The sequence below is a fragment of the Schistocerca nitens genome, chromosome 4 (genome assembly GCF_023898315.1).
Source record: "Schistocerca nitens isolate TAMUIC-IGC-003100 chromosome 4, iqSchNite1.1, whole genome shotgun sequence".
Lineage (NCBI taxonomy): Eukaryota > Metazoa > Arthropoda > Insecta > Orthoptera > Acrididae > Schistocerca > Schistocerca nitens.
In genome coordinates this window covers 240,213,757-240,237,285 of record NC_064617.1, presented here as the reverse complement: position 1 = coordinate 240,237,285, position 23,529 = coordinate 240,213,757, and the positions used below count along the sequence as shown (strand labels likewise).

Genomic DNA, 23,529 nt, shown 5'->3' with positions numbered 1-23,529 from the left:
TCTACTACAGAAGTTGTTTACAAAACTTATCATCTTATTAGCAATATTTATCATAAGGTTTATCATTTAAAATAACTACACTGTACGAATTTCGGGACATGGTCAACTTCAGACGTACCAACTAACTTCCGTTCCTCTTTGCATTAACAGTTAATTACCTGGACAAAAAGAGTATTACACAGTGAGAGGATCCTGTATTCTCCCACATCAGAATATCAGTTATATTTTATGACATTTCTTGCAAATTTATCGATTATCATCACATTATATTACTGCAGCTACAATTGGTTAGTCGCATCCAGCATTTAACAGTAATCTTTTCCCACTGGCAATACTTTTCAAAATTGTGGTTGTTTCATGTGCAGACTTTGTGTAGCATGGCAGCAATGAGTGGCCAGTTGTAGCGATGAGTTGGCATTTGTAGGCTACACTGACTAATGTGTTGGGCTAATTATTTATGTCACATTCTTATAGTTTTATAGTTTCAGTGTGAAGTGATTAATGTTGTGTCGTAGAGTAAAGGATGCTGCTGAAACAGTGTAGTTAAACTGGATAGAAATGAATAACAACTTCCATAATTAATCCGACAATCAATGATTCATCAGTAACTTGTCAACTGAACCTTGTGCTTCCTAAAAATTATGAGCGAAAGAAAGTATGTAATTAGATCCTTTTTGTGAATAGAAGTGCATCGATTGATACCAGACCAGAAAGTTGTGTTGAAACACCAACAGAGAGAAAATTAAGTTTCACAAAGATAAATTAAGATTTATGAAAATTAATATTTAAACAAAAGTGTGCTCTGAAGTTTGAACCCACATTTAGAGAGAGCTGTGCATCATTAAAACAAGTTGGAACTATTGTCCAAATTTTTCTGTATTTCTTTTCATTTGTCCAATGATGATTTTTTCTTGTGGAGACCAACTCTATGAGCAAGCAATCTGACAGTGCTGACGATCCTATCTGATTGTCTGTGACATGTAGTCCATGACCGGGCTACTGGCCTGACTGCATCAGGCTGCAAGAACACACATTTGAAGTTAAGTCAACAATAATCATTAAAAAGTTAAATTTTCTTTAGGTGTGAGGTAACGTCAATGTTCTAGGTTAAATACACTGAAAATTTTTTGCTACACCAGTTCCAAACTGATGAACTAACTTGTTTTCTATCTGTTTGGCGAAATATTACAAACTGTTCACTATCTTACTAAAAATTTTAGAATTTTTTTCTTATGCAAGTGTTTGCTCCATTATTTGACACATGAATGTTGTCTGAACAGGTGTGTGTATAGGAAAGTAAGATACAGTTCCCACTGTGGGTGGTATGATATGCCACTCATGATATGATGCAGAAGCAACCTGCGTTGGTATAGCCCGCCAAAATGTAGTGGAAGCAGTTTAATTGGTTCACACTGGGATTGTCTCAAAAATCATTACTTTATGTAAATCAGATGAAGTTACCTCAAACCCTCTACTTAGTTTCTCAGTAAAGCTTTTGCATTTTGTGTAAATTTTTTTAGGTTTGCATGTTTCTTCTACTACACATGATCTCTCATTCGACTATAAGGATACTATGTGGTAAAAAGCTGATTTTTCGGATCTGTAGTTACACATCATGCCTTGATGGTGAATTGCTTTTCTTTTCGTGGTTGTGATACTTCAAAAACAGGATATATTTTGCAAAGGTTGCAGTAAAATGTCAGTCTCTGGATAGTTTACTTTTGGTGCATTTCAGATCATATACTTCAATACCAAATGTAGATAAGGTATTTAAATTGTTTTTAATGCTGAAAGGAGAGCCATATCTCTTTCCAGTCTCAAATATCTTTTCCCAGTCTCTAATAATTATGTGACCTACTTGGAAGTTGTTCCAGACAATGCTAGCAGTGATGCACCTGCTGTGTATTGTTGCTTGTTGTATCATTCCTGTGGGAACAAGAGCATCGTAGAAATAACGGTTGTGTCCCACGACCTTTATTGCAACGTATCTTATTGCTTATCATATTGCCTCAGTAAGAACTCTGCCCAATACTTTCTTCTTACTTGAAGTTTACATTGACACTAGAGTGTAACTTAAGTGACATTATCTGACAGATTCCACCAATTGCTTGTGAAACAGAGTTCAGTTTCACAGTTTCTATCTGCCAAGAAGTTTTAACCTTCGAATCTGTTTCCATACCATTTTACATCCTTGCAACTGCTTTATGAGTGCATATTCTGTTGACCTAAACTATTCATTAGGTATCACTATTTGCACACCATCTTACATCACTATAAACATGAGCACAACTGTAATTAGCTTAAGTACTAAGATGAGCACAAAGAAGGCAGATGGTGGGGCACTGTGCAGAATCATGGGGCTCTAGTGCATCAGCCAATAACATTGATCTTCTGTATTTTGTCTGCAGTGTGCTGTTCAGAGCATGTACAATATTAAGCAATAATTTTTATATTAGTGTAGGTATGGAGACGCAACTTACACAGTTTAGTATAAATGGATGTCTATGCAAACAGATCAACATTAACGAGTGAGTGACAGCTCAAGTACGTAAATTTTCATAAAAAAAAAATTAGAAATGTTAAGTATGTCGTGTGTTGCCATGGGACTGAACAGCTGGTATGCGTAAATTTTTTTAGAACAAACTCTTACTCTAAAACAAAACAAACCGAGGCAGTCCATTACAGGTTAAGTCTCTCTCTCTCTCTCTCTCTCTCTCTCTCTCTCTCTCTCACACACACACACACACACACACACACACACACACACACACACACACACACACAGAGTCTGATTTCTTTGTCCACCTTTCCATACATTTGTGTCCCTCTCAAACTACTACTAGCCAACTCCAAGTGCAATATTAGTTTTATTACTACTTGTTCTGTTCCATACTGCTAAAATGCCCCATTTAATACTGCTAGCATGAATTTGTCCTACTTCATAAATTTCACATTAACTCCACAAGAGATTTTGTGCAATACTTTTGTTATCATATTCTGTTTAAGACAGCACATGCTTAAACAAAATTCCAAATTTTCTGCAACAGGATAATCCAGGAAAGTTACAATAAAAACTCAACAAATTAATCTACATTATACATGTGTTTATTGTAATACAGAACAATTTGTCTGCATTATCTAAAAGGAATTTTCCATATACAGTATACTCTCGATTATTTGTGCATCAAAAAACAAGTAAATAGAAAGTAAATAAAATAAAATGTGCAATATTTTTCTCTAGCATACAGCAATAAAAAACGTGTAATGTTATAAGTGTAATTTCCATTGTTTAAACAACTGCCGCATAACAGAGTACCGTTTCCATTTTTATCGGCCAGTCTGTTCCACGTGTATTGAAAGCAAACTCAGTTTACTTATGTTAATGGTGTGTTAAGTGTCAACGTAGTATGTTAAAAACTAAGTGTTGATTATGTTATTGGATTGCGTACTACACACAATTTTGTCAGGAAATGGGGGTTTAGTTCTGGACAATCTGCACGAAAAAGCATGAAGGAGTCTACATTTGATGAAATAGGTGCTGCTATTTTGCAATGGTTTAGCAAATAATGAGCTGAAGGTGTTGCAGTTTCAAATTCGATGTGTGACGAAAAAGTTAAATTTTTTCACAAATCTCTAGGGTTTGAGGGAGAACTTAATGCCTCATCTGGATGGCTAATCAGATTCAAAGAATGTCACAGGATCCATGAATTCCCTGTGCAAGGAGAGCAGCTTAGTTCAAATGTTATGGTAGCCAGTTCCATCCATGACTACTTCCAGAGATTAGTGGAGTAAGAATTTCACATCAAACCAAATTTAAGATGTAGACAAAAGTGGTCCATATTGGACATGTCTATTAACCAGAACCCTTGCTTTTAGGAGCAAAGTTCGTAATCCTTGATATAAACTGTCTAAAAGAATTCATTACAATTTTGTTCTCCACTAATGCTTCTGGAAACCACAAAGGTGAAACTGCATGTGATTGGAAGAAACAATTGAGATATCACAGCTGAAGGAGTCCCTGTGCATTGTTATAACCAAAATGCTACATGGATGGATAGTGAAATTTTTAAAAAACTGGTACCACATATGTTGTACAACAAGCTCAGCAATTTCTAGACAAAGAAATATTGCCTCATAAGAAGGTTTTATTGTTCAATAACACCCTTCACATCCTGATGATATTATTCTTGTATCTGATGATGGTCTCATCATAAGTAAATTTTTACCTTCCACTGTGCCTGTCATTGTACAGCCAATGGATCAAGGTGCAATTGCATCAGTAAAACAGTGCTACTGGGATGGTCTACTGAGAATGTTTGTTCACGATGATAATTTAATGCATTCTGGAAGAAGAAAATTCTAGATGCCACACATGGGATTTCTGATGCCTGGTAGGGAGTCAGACCACTTTCACTAGTTCTATCATGGATAAAAATTCTTCCGGGTAGAGAAGAAAGTAATTTTCACAGTGTCAATGAAGAAAACTTGACAGTGACTGAAGATCGACGCATACGAACGCGGTTTCCAACCCATGACACCGAAATTGTGACTGCTGCTTTACAACAAAACAGAGGATAGTGAATGTGAAAGTGGGGATGAAGACAGTGACCTTGTCAGTCACTGTACTGCACTGCAATGTGTTGCTGCTCCTCTTAGATTGTATGGGCAAGAAGGGGTTACAGTACAATGACATTGCTGCAAGAAAAATTCTAAATGCTGCACAAAAAAATGCCAACTCCTTTCAGAAGTAGACTATCATCATAAACTGTTTGAGAAATGAACGAGCCTACAGCACCTGTGCACAGAACTCTGATAAACTTCTGGAACAAAGAACACGTATTTGAAAGTATAATTAATGTTTTTCAATTATTCATGTATCTTGCCCCCCACATTATCCCCAAATAATTGGAAGTATACTCTATCTGCTTGTTTCAGAATAGTTAAAAAATTCTGTAACTTAAGTCGAACGATCATCAATATGATTTTTTTTCTCCAGCCACCAAATGAACCCTTTCAAATGATTCCATCACTTGTGTTAAGTAATCTAGCTTACCTCTACTTTATCTATTTCTTTAATTTAATTTTCACACACCTATTGAACAGTGATTCACTTCCTTTCCTACCTCTGGAAATCTCACAAATCTGTCCATGATCTAGTGCTATCTTTAACATTTGTAAAATGAACTTGTCAAAATTGCTTATGCAGCATCTATTTAGAATCGATTCATAAGCATAAGAAACTGTTCACCAAAGTGGAGGAACAAATTAAGGTATTTGCACTTCGAACAAAACATGAACCTTCACAAGTTCAGAACAGCAGTTTGACTTCAGGTAACCTTTCATATATTAACATTAGAGAGTACCATTAAAGATCTATGTGTAAAGGAACTTTTGGGAAAAAAATCATTCAAGATATTTGAATAAATTAGTTGTAGAGCCTTGTAAATTAGCCCAGGAATTTTTATAATAATGATATTTAAGGTAAGACATGCAAAATTTTTTTCAAGTGCAATTGACATAACGACTACGATAAAAATATTTGACAGCATCAGAAAGTTTATGTCAAAAGTAAAATATTCCTACCTTGGCTTCATTTGTAACTGTTGGTTTATTTGCAAACTGAACTTCAGTTGCTTTCAGTATTGTATTCTCTTCTAGGATTGTAGCTTGTGACTGGTTGTGTCCAAATGGCTATAACAATAGTAATAATATTATAAACACTATGACCAATAAACAAGAAATGAAATGTCACATCTTTCATAAATAATTCTCTCTCTCTCTCTCTCAAATCTTAGTTACTACAACATCTTTCATTAAATGCCTACATATCAACTTCACCTAGCACTTATTTTATTTTTAAACAGGACAGTTGAAAAGCGTATTCCTTCCTATAGCCTACAAATACCTCAGTGTTCTGAAAACTCACTTCAGCTGCAAAAAGAAAGACTCAAGATATTTAGCAAATTTTGGTTCATTGGACTTACTGTGTGATACTACTGAAACTCCTATGGAATTTTCACAGAGTGCTACACAATACTGAATATATTGGCCAAAAGCTGTAAGTGTGAAAATCTCTGTTGAGCCTATCTGCAACTCGGCATCTCCACTATATGGTGAGTAGCAAGTTTCCTTCTCCAATATTGTAATATTGAATACAACTACCTTAAACCATATTTTACTTGAGAAGAGGATGAAATGGTCTGAAGAACTCACTAATCATGTCTCCGTCTCACAATATGGCACACAATGAAATGAGAAGGTTTCTGGAGGAGGAAACTAAAAAATTGATGAGTTGTAAAGGTATGTGCTGTTATTTCAGTGATTACACAGTCAAGTCAAATTCACAAAGAACTTTACAGTAAGCCCTCATTTATCAGTAAGACACTGCATCCCACCTGACCTCGGTGCACGCACCGATTCAATTGGGAATTGTGTCTAAACAAGTTCCTCTCCTGAGGTAAGAAGGGCCCACAATGGCTGGAGCCAATTCTAGACTAGCTGAATACTAGCACTGGGGAGGAGTTGACATCCGAGCAGATCCCATACATGTTCTATCTGGTACATACCTGTCGATCTTACTGGCAACGAAAATATCTCAACATCATGTTCATAGGAACACAAGCTGTGTAGATGAGCGTTGTCCGGTTGAAAAAAAAACAGTCACATGATACTGTCCCGTAACATGAAACATGTGGACACGCATATGTGTGACGTACCATTGTGCCACCATATTTCCCTCAATCACTGTCAGCTGAGATCTGTAATATCCAGTGAGTCCCTACTCCATGTCACCAGGAATAACACTGCCATGTTTCTCCAAAACACTGGAAAAATGGGAGCTCCCTGAAGATAACGGACATTCCCAATGACGATGGTTAACCAGGGTAATGCACAAACATTTTAATGCAGCCTATGCATGGGACAATAATCACCAAACCTAGATGCTGCTAGTCTCTGACCAATGGTGTGCAATGACGAAAGTTGTAAGGAGCCCATTACTTGTTCTCAGATGGCAGGTGTTTATGTGGAAGGGTTATAATGTGCATGGTGTACAATATGGTGATCCTAAATTGTGGTGGTCAACTGTAACCTAGACAACACGTGTGCCAGCCCTCACATTCCCATGCAGCCCAACACTGAGCCAGCATCACATCTGAAAGCCTCACAAACCTAAATATTGCACAATTTGACCAGCTGACTAATTTGAGACTCACAGTTAGGCCCCTTTCAAACTACGTCAGTCGCGTATAATGCTATCTCACTGAAGTACAGGGCATCTGTACATGCTTCACAGTGCTCACTCAACATCTGACACCACTCACACCCCAGCCATGTAACACTTAAACCAACAACACTAATGGACTCTGAAGTCCATTCTGTCACAGAATTGCAACTCTACAATCATTTAGTTACCTTCCTCAGGTGTGTAAATGTACTAAGTTACCTTGTTTTGGGGATGCTTTAAGTCTCTTGTAAGGCAATGTATTTACCAAAGATACTTTATTTGCTCATCCTTATGCATTTCATTTACATCATTACAGAATGAAACATTACTTCGCTATATTGAAACATATCTGAATAATACGGAAAAAGCTCTATAAGGAAGACAAGATTTTCAATGGAGGTAAACCCATGCTCTGTAAAACTGAATTGTCCATTTCATGCTCTTGCCATTCATTTGCTGCAGAAACGGCACAATATTCAATTTGGTAACGGATTTTTATAATTTACATAATGTTAATAACCAATATAAAACATCTGGCACCACAAACAAATTAGACAAATATACAGTAGGCGTTGCAAATGGCAATCTCAGAAGACATGAAGAATGTAAGTCATTAATACTGTCGTACCACTAATTCAGACGAAATAATACAAAACTTCTTTTTACAAAATCTGTAAGGACTAGGATATTTTTCCCTCAAACTGGGTTTAGCTGTTGCACATGGAAGAAGTAGCTTTATATTACAATTTGAACATTTTTTGGCCAAATACATGTTCTGTAATTACAAAGCCATCATTGTGCTGGACCTGATGAGTTTAGCATGAAAACTTCAAAGGTTTTCTGAAAATGCTACCCAAAGTCTTAAAGAACCTCCTGTCGTATTTTAAGCCCAAACTTAATTTCTCAATCATCTATACCGTTTTTTCATGTAGTGTTATAGCTTAGCTTGGAGCCCAATTAATAAGAACACTAAAAAGGAACTACTGCAAATTTCTGTTTGCAAAACACTATTTTTATTTCCATATTACTCCTGTATTCCTAAAAAAAGCTCAAAGGGTGGGTTCATTAAAAAAAAGTGTTTCTGCAACATTGTTCCTATGTCAGTTTTGCCAGGACATGAAAATTTTCATTAAATGGGTGGATTCTTTAAAAAGGGATATGTTAATGGGTTTTCTGTAATCAACAGTGCTGTATCAGTACTGGAAGACACCACAGAAGTAACTCACTCATTAAGTAATGTTACACTTAACTGTACATCTATTTACACTGCTTAAAATTAAGTAACAAAATTCAGGATTTTCTAATGCTCACTTCATGGCGGCAAGACAGGCTGAAATTTAAAGGTATTTTATATTTCTAAAAAAATACTATGGATATAACATGAAGAGTAAAATACGGTACCTTTTTTCCATAAAGACACTGATAAAATATTACTCCCACACTCCACACATCAACCTTCGAAGATATTTTTGGGGGGTTCTTTCCTACTACAAAACACTCTGGAGGCAGATACCTGCAACAAGAGCACAAACGTGCAATGTAATTTCATCAATGTGAAGCATGGAAAATGAAAATACAATTACTTAAAAGTAATGAAAATTTGATTGGTAATGCAAGCCCCTGTTCACGTTTAACACAAATTGTGGCAGATGCAATTTAAAATAGGGCTCTACTGATGAGCTGGTGATTGAGATAATGAACTGTGTGTTATTGGTACACCTTTCATTGTAAGAATTCCACTAAGGACTTTCCAGAATCATTCCTTCTCAGAACAGGTACTGTCAACTACCACTGATCGTAGCAACTATCTTACATTACAAAAAACAACAAAAACATCTTTGTACACTGTCAAATAGATATGTTCATCAAAGAAGCTAACAGCACTCATTTATTTGATGATATTCTATTCTACGCAAGAGCAGCAAACTTACAGCTTCATTGCTAGGAATGGAAGGGCAGGAGGGATTGTTCGTTTAGCTAATGCATATTCTATTCATACACCTATGTACTTCATTCTATAACTTTGGTCAATATTTTAAGTGACTGACTACAATATTTTCAAGGCACATAAAATGCTGTAGGGTATTATAAGGGCATGAAAGACAATCATTCATGGAGGCTTCGCTCTGCTGCTTTGGATATTTGTCATAACCAACCACATGATGCAATTTTGTTCGTGGATTTTTGTAGCTTTGTTGGTAACAAATAAAGATTAATTCAAAAGCTAACAAAATTATTCAAACAACAATTTTATGCTTTTTATGCAGAACTAATTTCTGATAAACACAATGGCATTCCATAAAACTGATGTATTTGTAGTCACATAATTGCTAAGTGAAAGGAGACAAAGAACACACTGAGGATTTTAATCTGTGTGATAGTAACTTAACTCCTTGTATAGCAGCTATAGCTCTTTCATACTGTTAAAACTTACCAGTAAGTGCCAGCTCCTTGTGATGTCAAATCCATACCATGATCAGGATTATAATTTTCTTCATCCATTACTTTACTCAAACCAAAGTCTGTAATTTTGATTTCTCCACAGACATTGCCTTCAGTAAGTAAGATATTTCCTGTAACAGAATAAATATATTAATTTACTCTTAATACAGTGTTCAATAACATTATTTCTTGAGGATATCCTATAAAGTTAACAATCATGGGACAATAGAAAAGCCACACACTATTAATTTTACAATAGGAAACCTCTGGGAAGAAGTCCTACTGAATCATAAATCTCACACACACACACACACACACACACACACACACACACACAGAGAGAGAGAGAGAGAGAGAGAGAGAGAGAGAGAGAGAGAGCGCACAAAATACTTACCAGGTTTCAGGTCATAATGAATAACAGGGGGCTTTATCTCATTGAGGTATTTCAGAGCAGAGACAACCTGCATCACAATGGAGCGAGCTTCTCTTTCTGGAATTGTTTTATGCTGGAAAAATTCAAAAAGTTATTAAGTTTGTGTACTCAATTCTACATAGCAGCATAGCAAATCTGATTAAAAATATGCACTGCCTTCTCCATACAGTGCAGACTACACAGGCACATATGATGCTTTAGAATAAGTAAATGAAAACCCTATTTGGGAAAAAAAAAACATTCAACTTCATAAAATCTTTAAAGTTTTGTACTTCCATGTAACATATTTAGCAGAGTATAAAACAACCCTTTATACGAGATGACTGCCATTTTTTAAAAGGCTCCTTGAGTAATTTTTTTTAACATATTTTGACGAATCAAAATTACTAACTTTTATGGATGTAAGGTCTTTGCCTAAGTAGTTAATTTGCATCTCTTCTAAACTTATTTATAGATATAAAATAAACAAAAGGAAATTGTTAATATTAATTTTTATCCTCATTGCCTTTTTTGCTTCCTGTTGTCTGTGGTATCACTATTTTTACACATCATAATCACCACCTTACTAACAGGGGTCAGCTCTCCCTGCAATCTAGTGACGTCTGTTGGTACAATCTCCACAATATGTCTTTCCACAGTAACGTATTCTTGTGATAACTGCAATTAGTTTGATTCGAATTATTTTGTTTGTTAGACATTTAATACTGGATTAATTTTCTTTCTTGTTTCACCTGAATGATACCATCTTGGTTTGAAGTTAGTGACATTTTCCCCTCAGTTTTCTAATACAGCTTGTGAACAACGACAATTTCTGAATTGCAACTCACTTGGGAATAATTAAAGTTTCTCATAATGAAATAAAATACTGACTTTGGTTCAAAATCAAATAATGGTTTTAAGAGGGCAAGATTTTCACATCTGAATGTTACCTTTACTTAAAAAGCAGCATAAATGTATGTATATTGTAACCATACATTTACGAGAATTGTTATTGCAAACCTATTAAAATACAAAAAATTTGTAAGGTGACAGAATTTAATACTATTTCTTCCTACGTTTCACAAAACTGTCAATATTTAAACAGAGGTTTAGAGTGGTGTTGTGGTTAGTTCATAGCTTCTCGCATGCCTTGCACTGGCACTTAAAGAGTCAATTGTCACACAATTGTTTGGTGTAGAGAAATCTCTGGCCTATTTGAATGAAGGCATTGCTAATTTGGTACACCCTACCCACTGGAATTCTTCAAAATAAGATTGTGTTTCTGTAGCCATAGAAGTGCGAGTGCGTGCGCACGGGTGTGGGTATGAGTGTGAGTGAGTGAGTGAGAGTGTGTGTGTGTGTGTGTGTGTGTGTGTGTGTGTGTGTGTGTCACACAAAATCCTCCTTGGTATCTGAAACGCAATTTCCTTATTGATTTCATTTGCCTGACAAGCAACAGAAATTATATTATTCTAATTTTCAACCATTTGAATTTTATTTTAGTGGTTTATACATATGTAGATTGTACCATGTGCTAGCTACTACTTGCATGAACTCACCTGTTTCAAATAAAAATCCAGGTCATGGCCATCACAGTATTCAAGAACAGTACAAAACGAATTGGCATCTATTTCAAATACATCATACAACTTAACAACCCTAGGATGATCAAGCGCTTTATGAATGTTGTATTCCCTCAGTGCATGTCTGTAAAAAGAAATTCTAATTGCAGAATTATGTTTTTAATACCTACTGACAACTAACAAAGTTCACCAGTTAAATACATTTCACACTTACTTGATGTAATTAGCTTTCTTATCTTCCTTCCAGTCTTTATTTAATTGGTGTACCTTGCATGCTACGTACCTCTGCTCTTTCAAGTCAAAGGCCTGTTGGAAGGATTAAAAAAATGTGTCAGTGGTCACACTTCCACGAAACTTAAAACAGCATGTGGAAAAATGACAAAACCAAAGTAGTTGGGTACTATCATAGTGCTACCAATATTCTTTAAGATTAGCATAGCATTTTATTAAAATTTGCTCTACAATAGGTAGTACATACAATTCTTGAACCATATTTCAAACTGTTATATGACCTGTAAGTCAGATGCATGAAACTGAATCACTGCCTTTTAAAAGTCAGTGCAAGTCATTTAAACTTATCAGGCAAATTTTATCTGCCACTTCATAATTCATACACAAATTCTGCAACTTCAGTGTGGGCGGAATAGAACTGACCCAGAAAATATTTACAGTAAGGCTGGCACAGAAATGACTCTTCCCAAAGAAGATCACAGAATATGGCCACTACTGACATCAATGCAGCACTCTGCTCAATTTATTTATTGTTAGACACATTTAACAGTCTGAGGAATAGCAGCAATAGGAACTATAACACTGCTTTTTAGTTATTTCAGTTTCTGAGGATTATTTGAGTACTCCTGACCATTCAATTTGCTCCACAGGTAAAAATCATGGTGAGAGGAGACAATGGAGGTGGCTCCAAGACTGCATTGTCTCTGTAGAGCCATCCATCTTCTGTGAGCTGATACCCATATGGAGTAACTAGTTTCTGGATTTAATAGTTAGAATTAACAGTTTGGTGAAAGAACTGTGGTACGATGCAGACACTTGAGATTGCGCACTGAATATCACTTGTGATTATGGAACAGCTTTTCAAAGAACCAATGCAAATTTTTTGAAGGATAATGGTGCACATTCTGTGAGTTCACATGCACTTTGAGTGGGTGAACTTGCGTCTCATGAAGAAACGAAGAATAGAGGATCCAGAAGTCGTGTTTCTACTGCACTCCGAAACTTTGAAACGCGCGGAAGTTCCTCGGGACACTAAATGTGCAACAATAAATATTTAAACATGCAAGTGCAGCCAATCTCTTAATTCTCACTTGCACAGATAAACATCACAAATTTTGTCAGACTGTTCCAAGATTTCCTTCACTCAAGCCACATTTTTTTGGTGTTAGAACTCTGGATCGTTTTACTCACTACGCAGCATGTTTCAGCCATTTTTGTCACTAAGTGTTGCAATAGATTTAGCTGAAACTATGTTTTAAGCTCTTGAGCAAAAAGTCCCTGCACTTTTTTTTTACACTGACTGTAAAATAAGACACTGGGTATGTACTGTTTTATTGTGGGTAGCAAGGGTCAATTCTGTATCAGTTTTATAAATTTTTCTGGGCCAGTTTTATTTGGCCCATCCTGTATTTTCTTTTACTATCCATAAAATAGCCATAACAGCTTTTGGGTGCCCTAACAAGGATTCTGCATCAGAATTTGCATGATATTTTTCTGCTGAATTATGTACCCAACATTTACACCATCAGTTAATTTGTCCATAATAGCATAGTTTTTATTTTCAAGTATTACATATCACAGCAAACTTATTTATTATTTTTCAGACATTCAACTAATTCAAAGGTGTGAACACACCTAGAAACCCCTATTAAATGGAACATTCTAATTTACCCTATTAATTGGTTTGGAAAACAATTAGCTTACCACTTATGATTAATTACTGTTATCACACAACCATGTAAACAGACATTTTGATTTATGTAGCCTGATAAATAGAAAAGTCAACTAAGAATATGGAAACTAATTAAGTACATATTTTTATAGTGAGCATCACAAATCTGCTCAAATTACATATTTTCAGACAAATTATTGTATTTTTCTTTATTAAATGACTTTTCATCTCTGGAAAGTGTCTGAATAAAAAGTTATATACATGGATACATTCAAACGTCTTACCTTATGAACTTCACTGAATCCACCTTTACCCAGCAGCATTAACAAGAGGTACCTTTCATTCAGCACAGGATGGTTATTGAAACGAGACTGGTCTTCATTGTGAATTCTTTTCAATTCACGAATATGAAGGTTTCGTTCCCGTTCCAGTTTCTCCATTTCTAGCTGCAGATCTGAGTCTTCTTTTTTCAGGGCACTTTGCCGCAACTAAACAAATATATTTATGTCATTCATCATGTAATACTGGGAGAGGTGAGAGAGTGAGTGGAGAGAGTCAGTGAATACTCACCTTAAGAATTTCATCAGACTCATAGTATTCTTGCCAAGAGAGGCCTGGAACAGCATCAGGCTTCAGGAACGTGGCATCCGTACCATTGTGCAGGATAGCTGCTCCTTGACTTGCTTGACCACTATTACGTTTCCGACCCGTTTCATTATTTGATGGCCTCCTCTTTAAGAGCATTTTCTTTTGCCTATCTATTTCTTCTCTTTCTGCAGTAATTTCTTCTTGTCGCCTATTTACACACAAATTATTGATTACTAGACAAAATAAGAATTATCAGAAACTCATAGTTACAGTCAATAGCAGACTCTCCCAAGGACTGTAATTTCCAAAACTTTCACATTTTTCTTTGAATGCTAAAGGTGTCAAGGATAGTAATTCAACTTAGTACATACTAAACATACAGCTATCTGAATGCACTGCAGGTTACTACACTATGTAATCAAAAGTATCCAGACATCTGGCTGAAAATAACTTAGAAGTTCGTGGCACCCTTCATCGATAATGCTGGAATTCAATATGGTGTTGCTGCCCTCCTCCCCCCCAGCCTTGATGACAGCTTCCACTCTCTCGGGCATATGTTCAATCAGGTGCTGGAAGGTTTCTTGGGGAATGGCAGCCCATTCTTCATGGAGTGCTGCACTGAGGAGAGGTATCAATGTTGGTCAGTAAGACCTAGCATGAATTTGGCGTTCCAAAACAACCCAAAGCAGTTCTGTAGGATTCAGGTCAGGACTGTGTGCAGGCCAGTCCATTACAGGGATGTCATCGTTACATAACCACAGGCTGTGCATGATGAACAGGTGCTCAATCGTGTTGAAAGAGGCAATCACCATCCCTGATTGCTCTTCAACAGTGGGAAGCAAGGTGCTTCAAACTCAGCAATGTGGACCTGTGCTGTGATAGTGCCATGCAAAACACGACCACACCATAACACCACCACCTCCGAATTTTACTGATGGCTCTACACACACTGCCAGATGATGATCACTGGGCATTCGCCATACCCACACCTTGCCACTGGATCGCCACATTGTGTACCCTTATTCGTCACTCCACAAAACATTTTTTCCATTGTTCAATTGTTCAATTGTCCAATGTTTATGCTCTTTACACCAAGCAAGGCATTGTTTGGCATTTACCGGCATGATGGGTGGCTTATGGTCAGCCGCTCAACCATGAAATCCAAGTTCTTTCATCTCCCGCCGAACTGTCAAAGTACTTGCAGTTTATCCTGATGCAATCTGTAATTCCTGTGTGGTGGTCTGGATAGATGTCTGCGTATTACACATTACAACCCTCTTCAACTGTCAGCGGTCTGTCAGTCAGCAGACGAGGTCGGCCTGTAAGCTTTTGTGCTGTATGTGTTCCACTCCACTATCACATCAGAAACAGTGGACCTAGGGATGTTTAGGAGTGTGGAAATCTTGTGTACAGACTTTGACACAAGTGACACTCAATGACCTGACCATGTTTGAAGTCAGCGAGTTTCGCGGAGCACACCATTCTGCTCTCTTGCGGTGTCTAATGACTACTGAGGTCGCTGATATGGAGTACCTGGCAGCAGGTGGCAGCACAATCCACTTAATATGAAAAACGTGAAAACGTGTTTTTGGGGTGTACGGATACTTCTGATCACATTGTGTACATTTGAGATAACATCCAATTAAATCCAAGAAAAACTATGAGTTTGCACGTCGCAATGGTTTTAAGTTACTCGAGGAATCTTTATTTCCACTGCCAAGCTACACTTTTGAGAAAAAAACACACATTACAAGAAAAATTAACCAAACCTTCGCTATTTCTAATTTACAATTTGGTTGTGCAACTTTCATTTGCACCTTTCATTTCTTTTACATTTCCAAGAGTATCCTTTACTGTATCACAAACTATAGTGTGTTTAAAATTGGTTATGACATTCCACGTTTGGCTCCATAGAGGCAACAGGACACTACTTACTGTCCAGGCAACAGCCATAGTGCGCCAGGTTTCCCCCACTATACCACCAGCAGTTCAATCTGTAAAGTATCTTTGTTGCCACGCCGTAGATATACACTACCACATGGTGTCATTCATTAGATGCATTGATGTTTGTCAAATCTCATTGCAAGATGGTATTTTTTGGCATTGAATGTTCTGCTGTCATCAGGTATTGTGAACGAGTCTTTTGTGTTGACTTTCATTAATAATAACAGTGCACTACATCTGAACACAAAATTAACAGTCATCATCCAAGAACACACACACACACACACACACACACACACACACACACACACACCAGCTGCAAAGATAATGTTCTCTGAACTTGACAATAGGACAATAGTAATGGACAACATGCCTTACAGCTGTGTTGTGATTGATAAAGCAACAATGCCATGGAGGGAAGTGGATATTTTGGTCTGGGTACAAAGAAATGTTACATTGGGTAAAGGTGAACCTAGCATATGTGAAGCAGAGCTATCAGAACTTTTAGTGCCATATAAGCTGAGAACCGCATGTTACCAGGTCAACAAACTAGCTATTACTGAAGGACAGTTTAATTTGGTTTCCGCCGTATCATGCCTATTTAAATATATTTGAAAGTGTTTGGGCCCAGGTAAAAGTAGTGGGGCAAAAAACAACAGGAAGTTTATGGTAAGAAAGGTTGAAATGCTGGGAAAACAAGCTACTGCAAATCTTACACCACACAACCATTTTTGAGTTGTCAGTCATATTAGTAACGTAGTTGTGGAAACATAGGTTCATGAAGGACTGTGGCAAGTTTTGGGTAGTGCTTAAATTCTCTTGTTCCCATGTTAAAATCTGCTTGTTTAGCCAAAACATGGGAGTTTACAAATAGTCATTCACTAACATTCTAATGCAGTTAACATTACAACAACCCTGAAAACTTGTATTATTCACTCAGTAACTGGGGACAACATGTGTCAATATTTTATGAAAAGCCCATTCTCAGTATAAAAGCAAATGAGTCTCTTCACTTCTATATTGTTGCAAAACCTACAGTAATTCTCATTTCAGCAGCTAACTTAGCCCATTAAAAATTGCACAATTTCGATGGGAAAAAAATCTGTAGTTTAGATGCCAGATATGGAAGTTTCGTGTATTAATAGTATGGCAAAATACTCTTCTCTTTGTGTGCTATCAGTTGTCAAAATCTTGTTTCAATATCTGAACCACTTATGAGATACAAGTGATTTATGAATATTTCATTCTAGCTTTTTCACTGGCACAAGCATTTGTGACAGTACTTTATATACATTTCATTTTCTTGAGATTAGAGACATAATGATATCCTTCAGATTTCATATGCAGCAACATGTGACCATGCCAAATGAAAATTCGTAACAATCCCTATTTTTCACTGCAAATCTTAAAATTTCTTGCAGTAGTTTACGTATCTTGAAAAATAACAACAGTGACCATTAATGAAATGATAGGCAAATCATGAAGCTGACAAACTGAACTATAAGATATGTGGGGATCACATTTTACTTAATAGTTTCTTTAAAATTAACTGAATGAGCAGACACTGGCAGCTACACTTCTGGTCACCCGCCCTGTACCGAACTGTCAAAAATCATAACTTATTTAAAACGCATTGTATACACTTAAATTTAAAATATCTTATCTTTCAGGGAAAGCCAAGGACCTAAGCCAAGCACCTAACACTCTGCACTAATTTCCCGTAAGTTGTATAGGTTAATTTCCATATTTTGCAACAGTAATGAGTCTTATTAAGACCAGATGTGTCACTTTGTTCTAAAGCATCCTCAGTGGTCACTGTTACAATATGCTTTTTCTTCTCTTACAATTTTGTTTGCTATGATAATGAACAGCAAACAAAACTATAAGGAAAAAACGATATTACACTGACCACTGAAAATGCTTTCCAAGTTTGGTTTGCGTGTCCTGTCACTACTGGGGTCTAGTCACATTCTCAACAATCATATCGCTATAAATTAAATTGCAATGCTCGCCCAAGCATCTTTAGTAGAAAACCATTGAATCTACTAACAACAATTCATCTATGATCAAAGTTGCTGAGTACTTTTATCTCTAATGTACTTCCCATATATGCTGAAATTTCTTATTTGATCCCTTTTAATGCAGTTATGTAATGAATAAAGCCCTAATTTGTAACAAATTCACACACAAATTACTTATGATGAACTGCACCCAACCAACTGAAATTGCTGATAAATCAATTTTCTTCTACTTTTCCAAATTTCATGTATCTCAATGTTATTCTACCTTCTTACTCTCTGAAGTTTGAAACTGTCACCTATTCTCTTGTTTTGTTAGGTTCCTACAGCCTTAAGGTACAAGAAGTCTTGTTGCTACACATACAATTAGCACAGAGTTTTCATTGGAGTCTAGTTTTTATATATGTATACCATACTAATACTTATGGCTAATACACTACAATAATACAAAACAAAATGAAAATGTTTAGCGCAGCAGGTCACATACCTGGCAAGCTCCTGGAAAGCATATCCATCTGTCCAGTTCTCTTGGAAAGTTGCCCCTACCCTCTGAGTAACAAACTGACCCAAACGCAATCTGTTTTGCATACATTTCTGCCGTGCTTCTTTCTTCTCAATATTTGATTTCTCCTTTAGTAACTTCTTCACAACGTCTATACATTTATTTATGTGAGATTTATGCTGCTCCATTTGTTTCTGTTGATGAGCTATTTGGTGCCTCATCTCCTCCATTGACTGTAAAAACAAAGGCTATCCATAGACGATACATTACCACTTTTTTTCGAATTGCTATAACTTAAAATTTTTAAAGTAACAGTAACAATATTTATGTGAGTGAAGTTTTTTGTACTTAGACTCTGAACACCATTTGAGTTCACTTTCCTCCACACCACTGTGCACTTTAGAAAGCAAAACTTCATTTTCAGCTAATCAGTCAATGCCAAAATATAATCTACAATAATAATTAAAAAACACCACTAACAAATAACTGGAACGGGACAGAAATTGGTACATGTGATGTACATGTACAAACACACGATTACAATTTCAGAAAAATTGGATGACTTATTCAAGAGAAAGAGCTATGCAAATTGAGCAAATCAATAATGCATTGGTCCACTTCTAGCCGTTATGCAAGCACTTGGCTTCGCACTGACAAATGTTGGGTGTACTCCTGACGCATAATGTGCCAAATTCTCTCCAACTGGCTGATTAGATCATCACAATCCTGAACTGGTTGGAATGCCCTGCCCATAACACTCCAAACATTGTCAATTGGGTACACATCCCAAGACCTATCTGGCCAAGATAGGGTTTGGTCATCACAAAAACAGCAATAAAAATTTTGCTGTGTGTGGACAGGTATTAATCTTGTTGAAATGTAAGCTCAGGATAGTTTGAAATGAAAAGCAACAAAACAGGGCATAGAATATCATTAATATACCACTGTGATGTAAGGGTGCCATGGATGTCAACCAAAGGGACTGCTAAGAAATGAAACGGCACCCCAGACCAGCACTCTTGGTTGTCGGGCCATATGACAGGCAATTGTCAAGTTGGTATTCCACCACTGTCTAGGGCATCTCCAGATATATCTTCACTGGCCATTAGGGCTAAATTTGAAGCCAAACTCTTCCCTGTAGACAATTCTACTCCAGCTAATGAGATTCCACATCAAATGGAGATATTTGCATACTGGACAATGTGTGTGTTTTGTTTAATCAACAACAGATACTGCATGAAAAAGCACAAGTATGATGTAACAACACTTAAGTATCTGAAGGGGAACTGCTACATTTTTTGTGTGCAGTAATTGAACAGACGAATCTGGAGCCCGTTTTACACAACCTCTTTCTCGTTAAAGTCTACTACTCTAAGTGTGTGCTTTTGTACATCTATAAATTTCTCAATATGCTGCACATTGTGCACGTACAGAGACAAAGGACCCTGGCAGCGTTGCTAACATTGGAAGTTACAATGTGTTCTGGTCAAACGCACTCTTAGTGTAGAAACTAATTTTGTGCCTCGTGCCTTTTGACTTCTTATGCTGATTGATCGTTTTCGTGGCACAATAAAAAGTTACGTACAGTCTCTGTTTTTTCCCTGCTGATGTTCTCCTACAACACAGATGAAATGTCTAAAAGCAAAAAGTATTTACATTTTACTGAAAAAAAAAATACAATTCAAAAATAAGAATGTAACCAGATAAACATGTTTTAACAAAAATTATTTCAACAAAAAAAAATGAGATTTACTGCACAAAAAAATTTTCATTTTTACTTGCCACTGCGCAAGAAAATGATATAAAGGACAAAGCAGCAAGGCACTACTGACTGCATTCAAGATACTGCTTGATGTGACTGCTTGTACACATTTTCTTGAGCGCACATATGTTCTGAAATGTATGGATGACACTTCTGCTGCTCTTTCAGTTCTCGGGAGTGTAGAGTGTTTACCATACAACTGTTAAGAACTTCCACTACGAATAACTCCACAGACGACAGCTCTCACAACACCAGCAACTTAGGTGTTTACAAGTAAATGAAAATTAGCACTCAAACAGATAAGACTCGGAACGACAACAGCATGCCCAGGAAGGCGCAGGAGGCATGCTTCTCTTGTGTAGTCAATTGCAACAAGACTGACAAGCCTAATAATTTACCTAACTGGAGAAACTTCCTGACATAAAAACGCTGTTATAATTTCTTAAGTTTTACACTGGAATATGTCATGGGTGTTAATTAGGAGGAAATTAACACATTCTTGAAATTATTCTGATATTGATAAGGATATATTTATACTGTACGAGTGTGTTAAGTAGCAAGTACATGAAAAATATCAATTTTGGATTTGCTACATCTATGAAGGCAGTTGAAACGCTTTTTGGACTTTTTAATAACTTAAGCAGTTCTGTACCCACTCCCCAGTAAGCACAGAAAAATTACTATGTGATATGGTACTTGGTAGGTTCACCTAAAAATTATCACGTCTCTCTGCTATTACCTTGTGAACTCAGGCAGATAATTTTCTTTTCCCTTACTAGATAAATGACTAGCTTCAGTCAGAAAATAAATCCAAGTGTCAACTCCATACCACAATTCCCATAGTTGACCTAGCATTTCAATCAGCTTCCTCATACCATACAAATTCATAGTGTTTCACAAATTACTCTTACTAATCAGTTAACTGTTATCATTGTATTAAGACTGTCTTAAGTGAACAAGACTTATATTTACATAAATTTCACTTTTCAATAAAAGAAAAAGAGCTAGTCCAAATGTCAGCATAATTGTTCAGTTTTACACCTAGTGCTCACATTTATATTACGTTACTCTACAAACACACACACACACACACACACACACACACACACACACACACACAAACAAACACACACACACAAACAAACAAACAAACAATATATTCCACGTTTCGCAGTTTTCAGTTCTATCAATTGCTGTCTTGTTATAAGTATCAGCTACTGTTTCATATCATACACGAAAATTTCTCATTTCTTTATTATCAATAGCTAATCAAAAGTCATTTAAAGCAAAGTAAAGCACACTTACTCCACAGAAACTGAAGTGAAAATTAACCCATCTAAATCAGTCTACACTACGACAGGTTTTGTGAATTTTCTGCAGTATGGAAGTTTCATAGCACAAAAGTTTCTGCTAGGCAAACTGTGTCTTGTCTTTTTTGCAATGTAATTGATGTTTAGTGACAATGTGCAAAAACATTTGAACCTGCTCCATGTAAATTAGTTAGGATATATCATTAATACTCTCACATACCCGGTTCAGCTCATCTATTTTATTGTTCCGCAACTCGAGGTCAGACGAAGCCTGTGTCTCAAACTCTTGTATCCTTTGGCATGTTAATTCAGTCTGCAGAGACAGAGAGAGAGAGAGAATTAAATAACATTGTTTCCACACAAATGTCTGAAGCAGTAATCATGAAAGCATCTATTCCTTAGGTTGTCTATCAAGAAATTTAAGTCCTAGTTTCTCACCATGTCACTGATGCTATGATTACTCTAGCAACTGTTCACATAAAATCTATGAACTTCACTGCCTTGGGTTTCACTCCATCACCTCTCTATACACCTTTGCAAGTAAGTTCTCTAATCTACTAGGTGAAATGAGTGGTCTGAATTAAACTTTTGTAGTTCTCTACAAAATATAGTACTTATCAATAATGCATTGTTCATAAGCTCAAATTATTGCAACTTCTGATCCCAGAATTATTAATATTTGTCCAATAATTAATAATGAAATTACATTTATTGAGTTACCTGAACATGCTTGCTGACCGTAGGTGGAGGCCTAGGAGGGTGCATCATACTGTATTCTGGTGGTACTCCCTGAACTGGTGTCTGTGGGGACTGCAGTATTGGTTGTGGTGATGGTGGGAACTGTAACAAAAGTGACTACTTACTCTTATTAACTCTCTGAAGTGAATAAAGTTTCAATATTAAGTTACACTAAATTAATGTAATGAATGGAATTTAAACAGACAATATATTGATTTTGGAATAACTGACTGTGGTTTAAGTATATGTATAATTTTTAAAATGCTGATCATCTATAATGTACAGAATGAAATCTGTTTATGCTTGCATCTTCAGCAGCAGATTAATTGTTATGGGAATACAGCCAAACCATTCTGTAAAATACATAAGGACTTTGAAAGTGTTGGCTGTCTCCACCTTTACACTCCCATTTTTGCATTTTTTTAAATCAATGTGATACAATTTCTTCAACAACCTATGGAAACCACAAGCAAAACAGGTCGCACCACAGCACATACCTAACTTCTACACTTCACAAGATTATTTCTCTAAATGATTACATCAAAATACTCCAACTCCCGTGGGGGCAAAAACATACACATAAATGTCTGCTCGTGTCTGTGTATGTGCGGATGGATGTGTGTGTGTGTGTGTGTGTGTGTGTGTGTGTGTGTGTAAAAAAAACAAAGAGCACTTCCTTTCACGCCTATCACCTGCCACCCTACCTAAAACCTCTTTCCTCATTACCTTAGCCAGCTTCATCCTGACCCACAACTTCTTCACTTCTGAAGGCCAGACTTACCAACAATTAAAGGGAACAGCCATGGGTACCAGGATGGCCCCCTCGTACGCCAACCTATTCATGGGTCGCTTAGAGGAAGCCTTCTTGGTTACCCAGGCCTGCCAACCCAAAGCTTGGTACAGATTTATTGATGACATCTTCATGATCTGGACTCACAGTGAAGAAGAACTCCAGATTTTCCTCTCCAACCTCAACTCCTTTGGTTCCATCAGATTCACCTGGTCCTACTCCAAATCCCATGCCACTTTCCTTGACGTTTACCTCCATCTGTCCAATGGCCAGCTTCACATGTCCGTCCACATCAAACCCACCAACAAGCAA

General features: G+C 36.6%; 1 protein-coding gene across 11 annotated transcripts in view; it reads right to left on the bottom strand.

Moving 5' to 3' along the window:
* Positions 1 to 23,529, bottom strand: part of LOC126253151 (serine/threonine-protein kinase tousled-like 2) — a 599,627-nt gene that overhangs the window by 5,423 nt on the left and 570,675 nt on the right. For 10 of the 11 annotated variants that reach the window (XM_049954296.1, XM_049954299.1, XM_049954300.1 and 7 more), the window contains 11 exons: positions 22,410 to 22,544; positions 21,910 to 22,002; positions 18,603 to 18,850; positions 14,136 to 14,361; positions 13,850 to 14,053; positions 11,877 to 11,968; positions 11,639 to 11,786; positions 10,062 to 10,173; positions 9,660 to 9,798; positions 8,627 to 8,738; positions 5,584 to 5,691 (listed from right to left, as the gene is read on the bottom strand). In XM_049954296.1, the coding sequence (XP_049810253.1) occupies positions 5,584 to 5,691; positions 8,627 to 8,738; positions 9,660 to 9,798; positions 10,062 to 10,173; positions 11,639 to 11,786; positions 11,877 to 11,968; positions 13,850 to 14,053; positions 14,136 to 14,361; positions 18,603 to 18,850; positions 21,910 to 22,002; positions 22,410 to 22,544 (1,617 nt within the window). The remainder of the gene's footprint in view (positions 1 to 5,583; positions 5,692 to 8,626; positions 8,739 to 9,659; positions 9,799 to 10,061; positions 10,174 to 11,638; positions 11,787 to 11,876; positions 11,969 to 13,849; positions 14,054 to 14,135; positions 14,362 to 18,602; positions 18,851 to 21,909; positions 22,003 to 22,409; positions 22,545 to 23,529) is intronic. The other variant, XM_049954297.1, reaches the window with a different exon arrangement.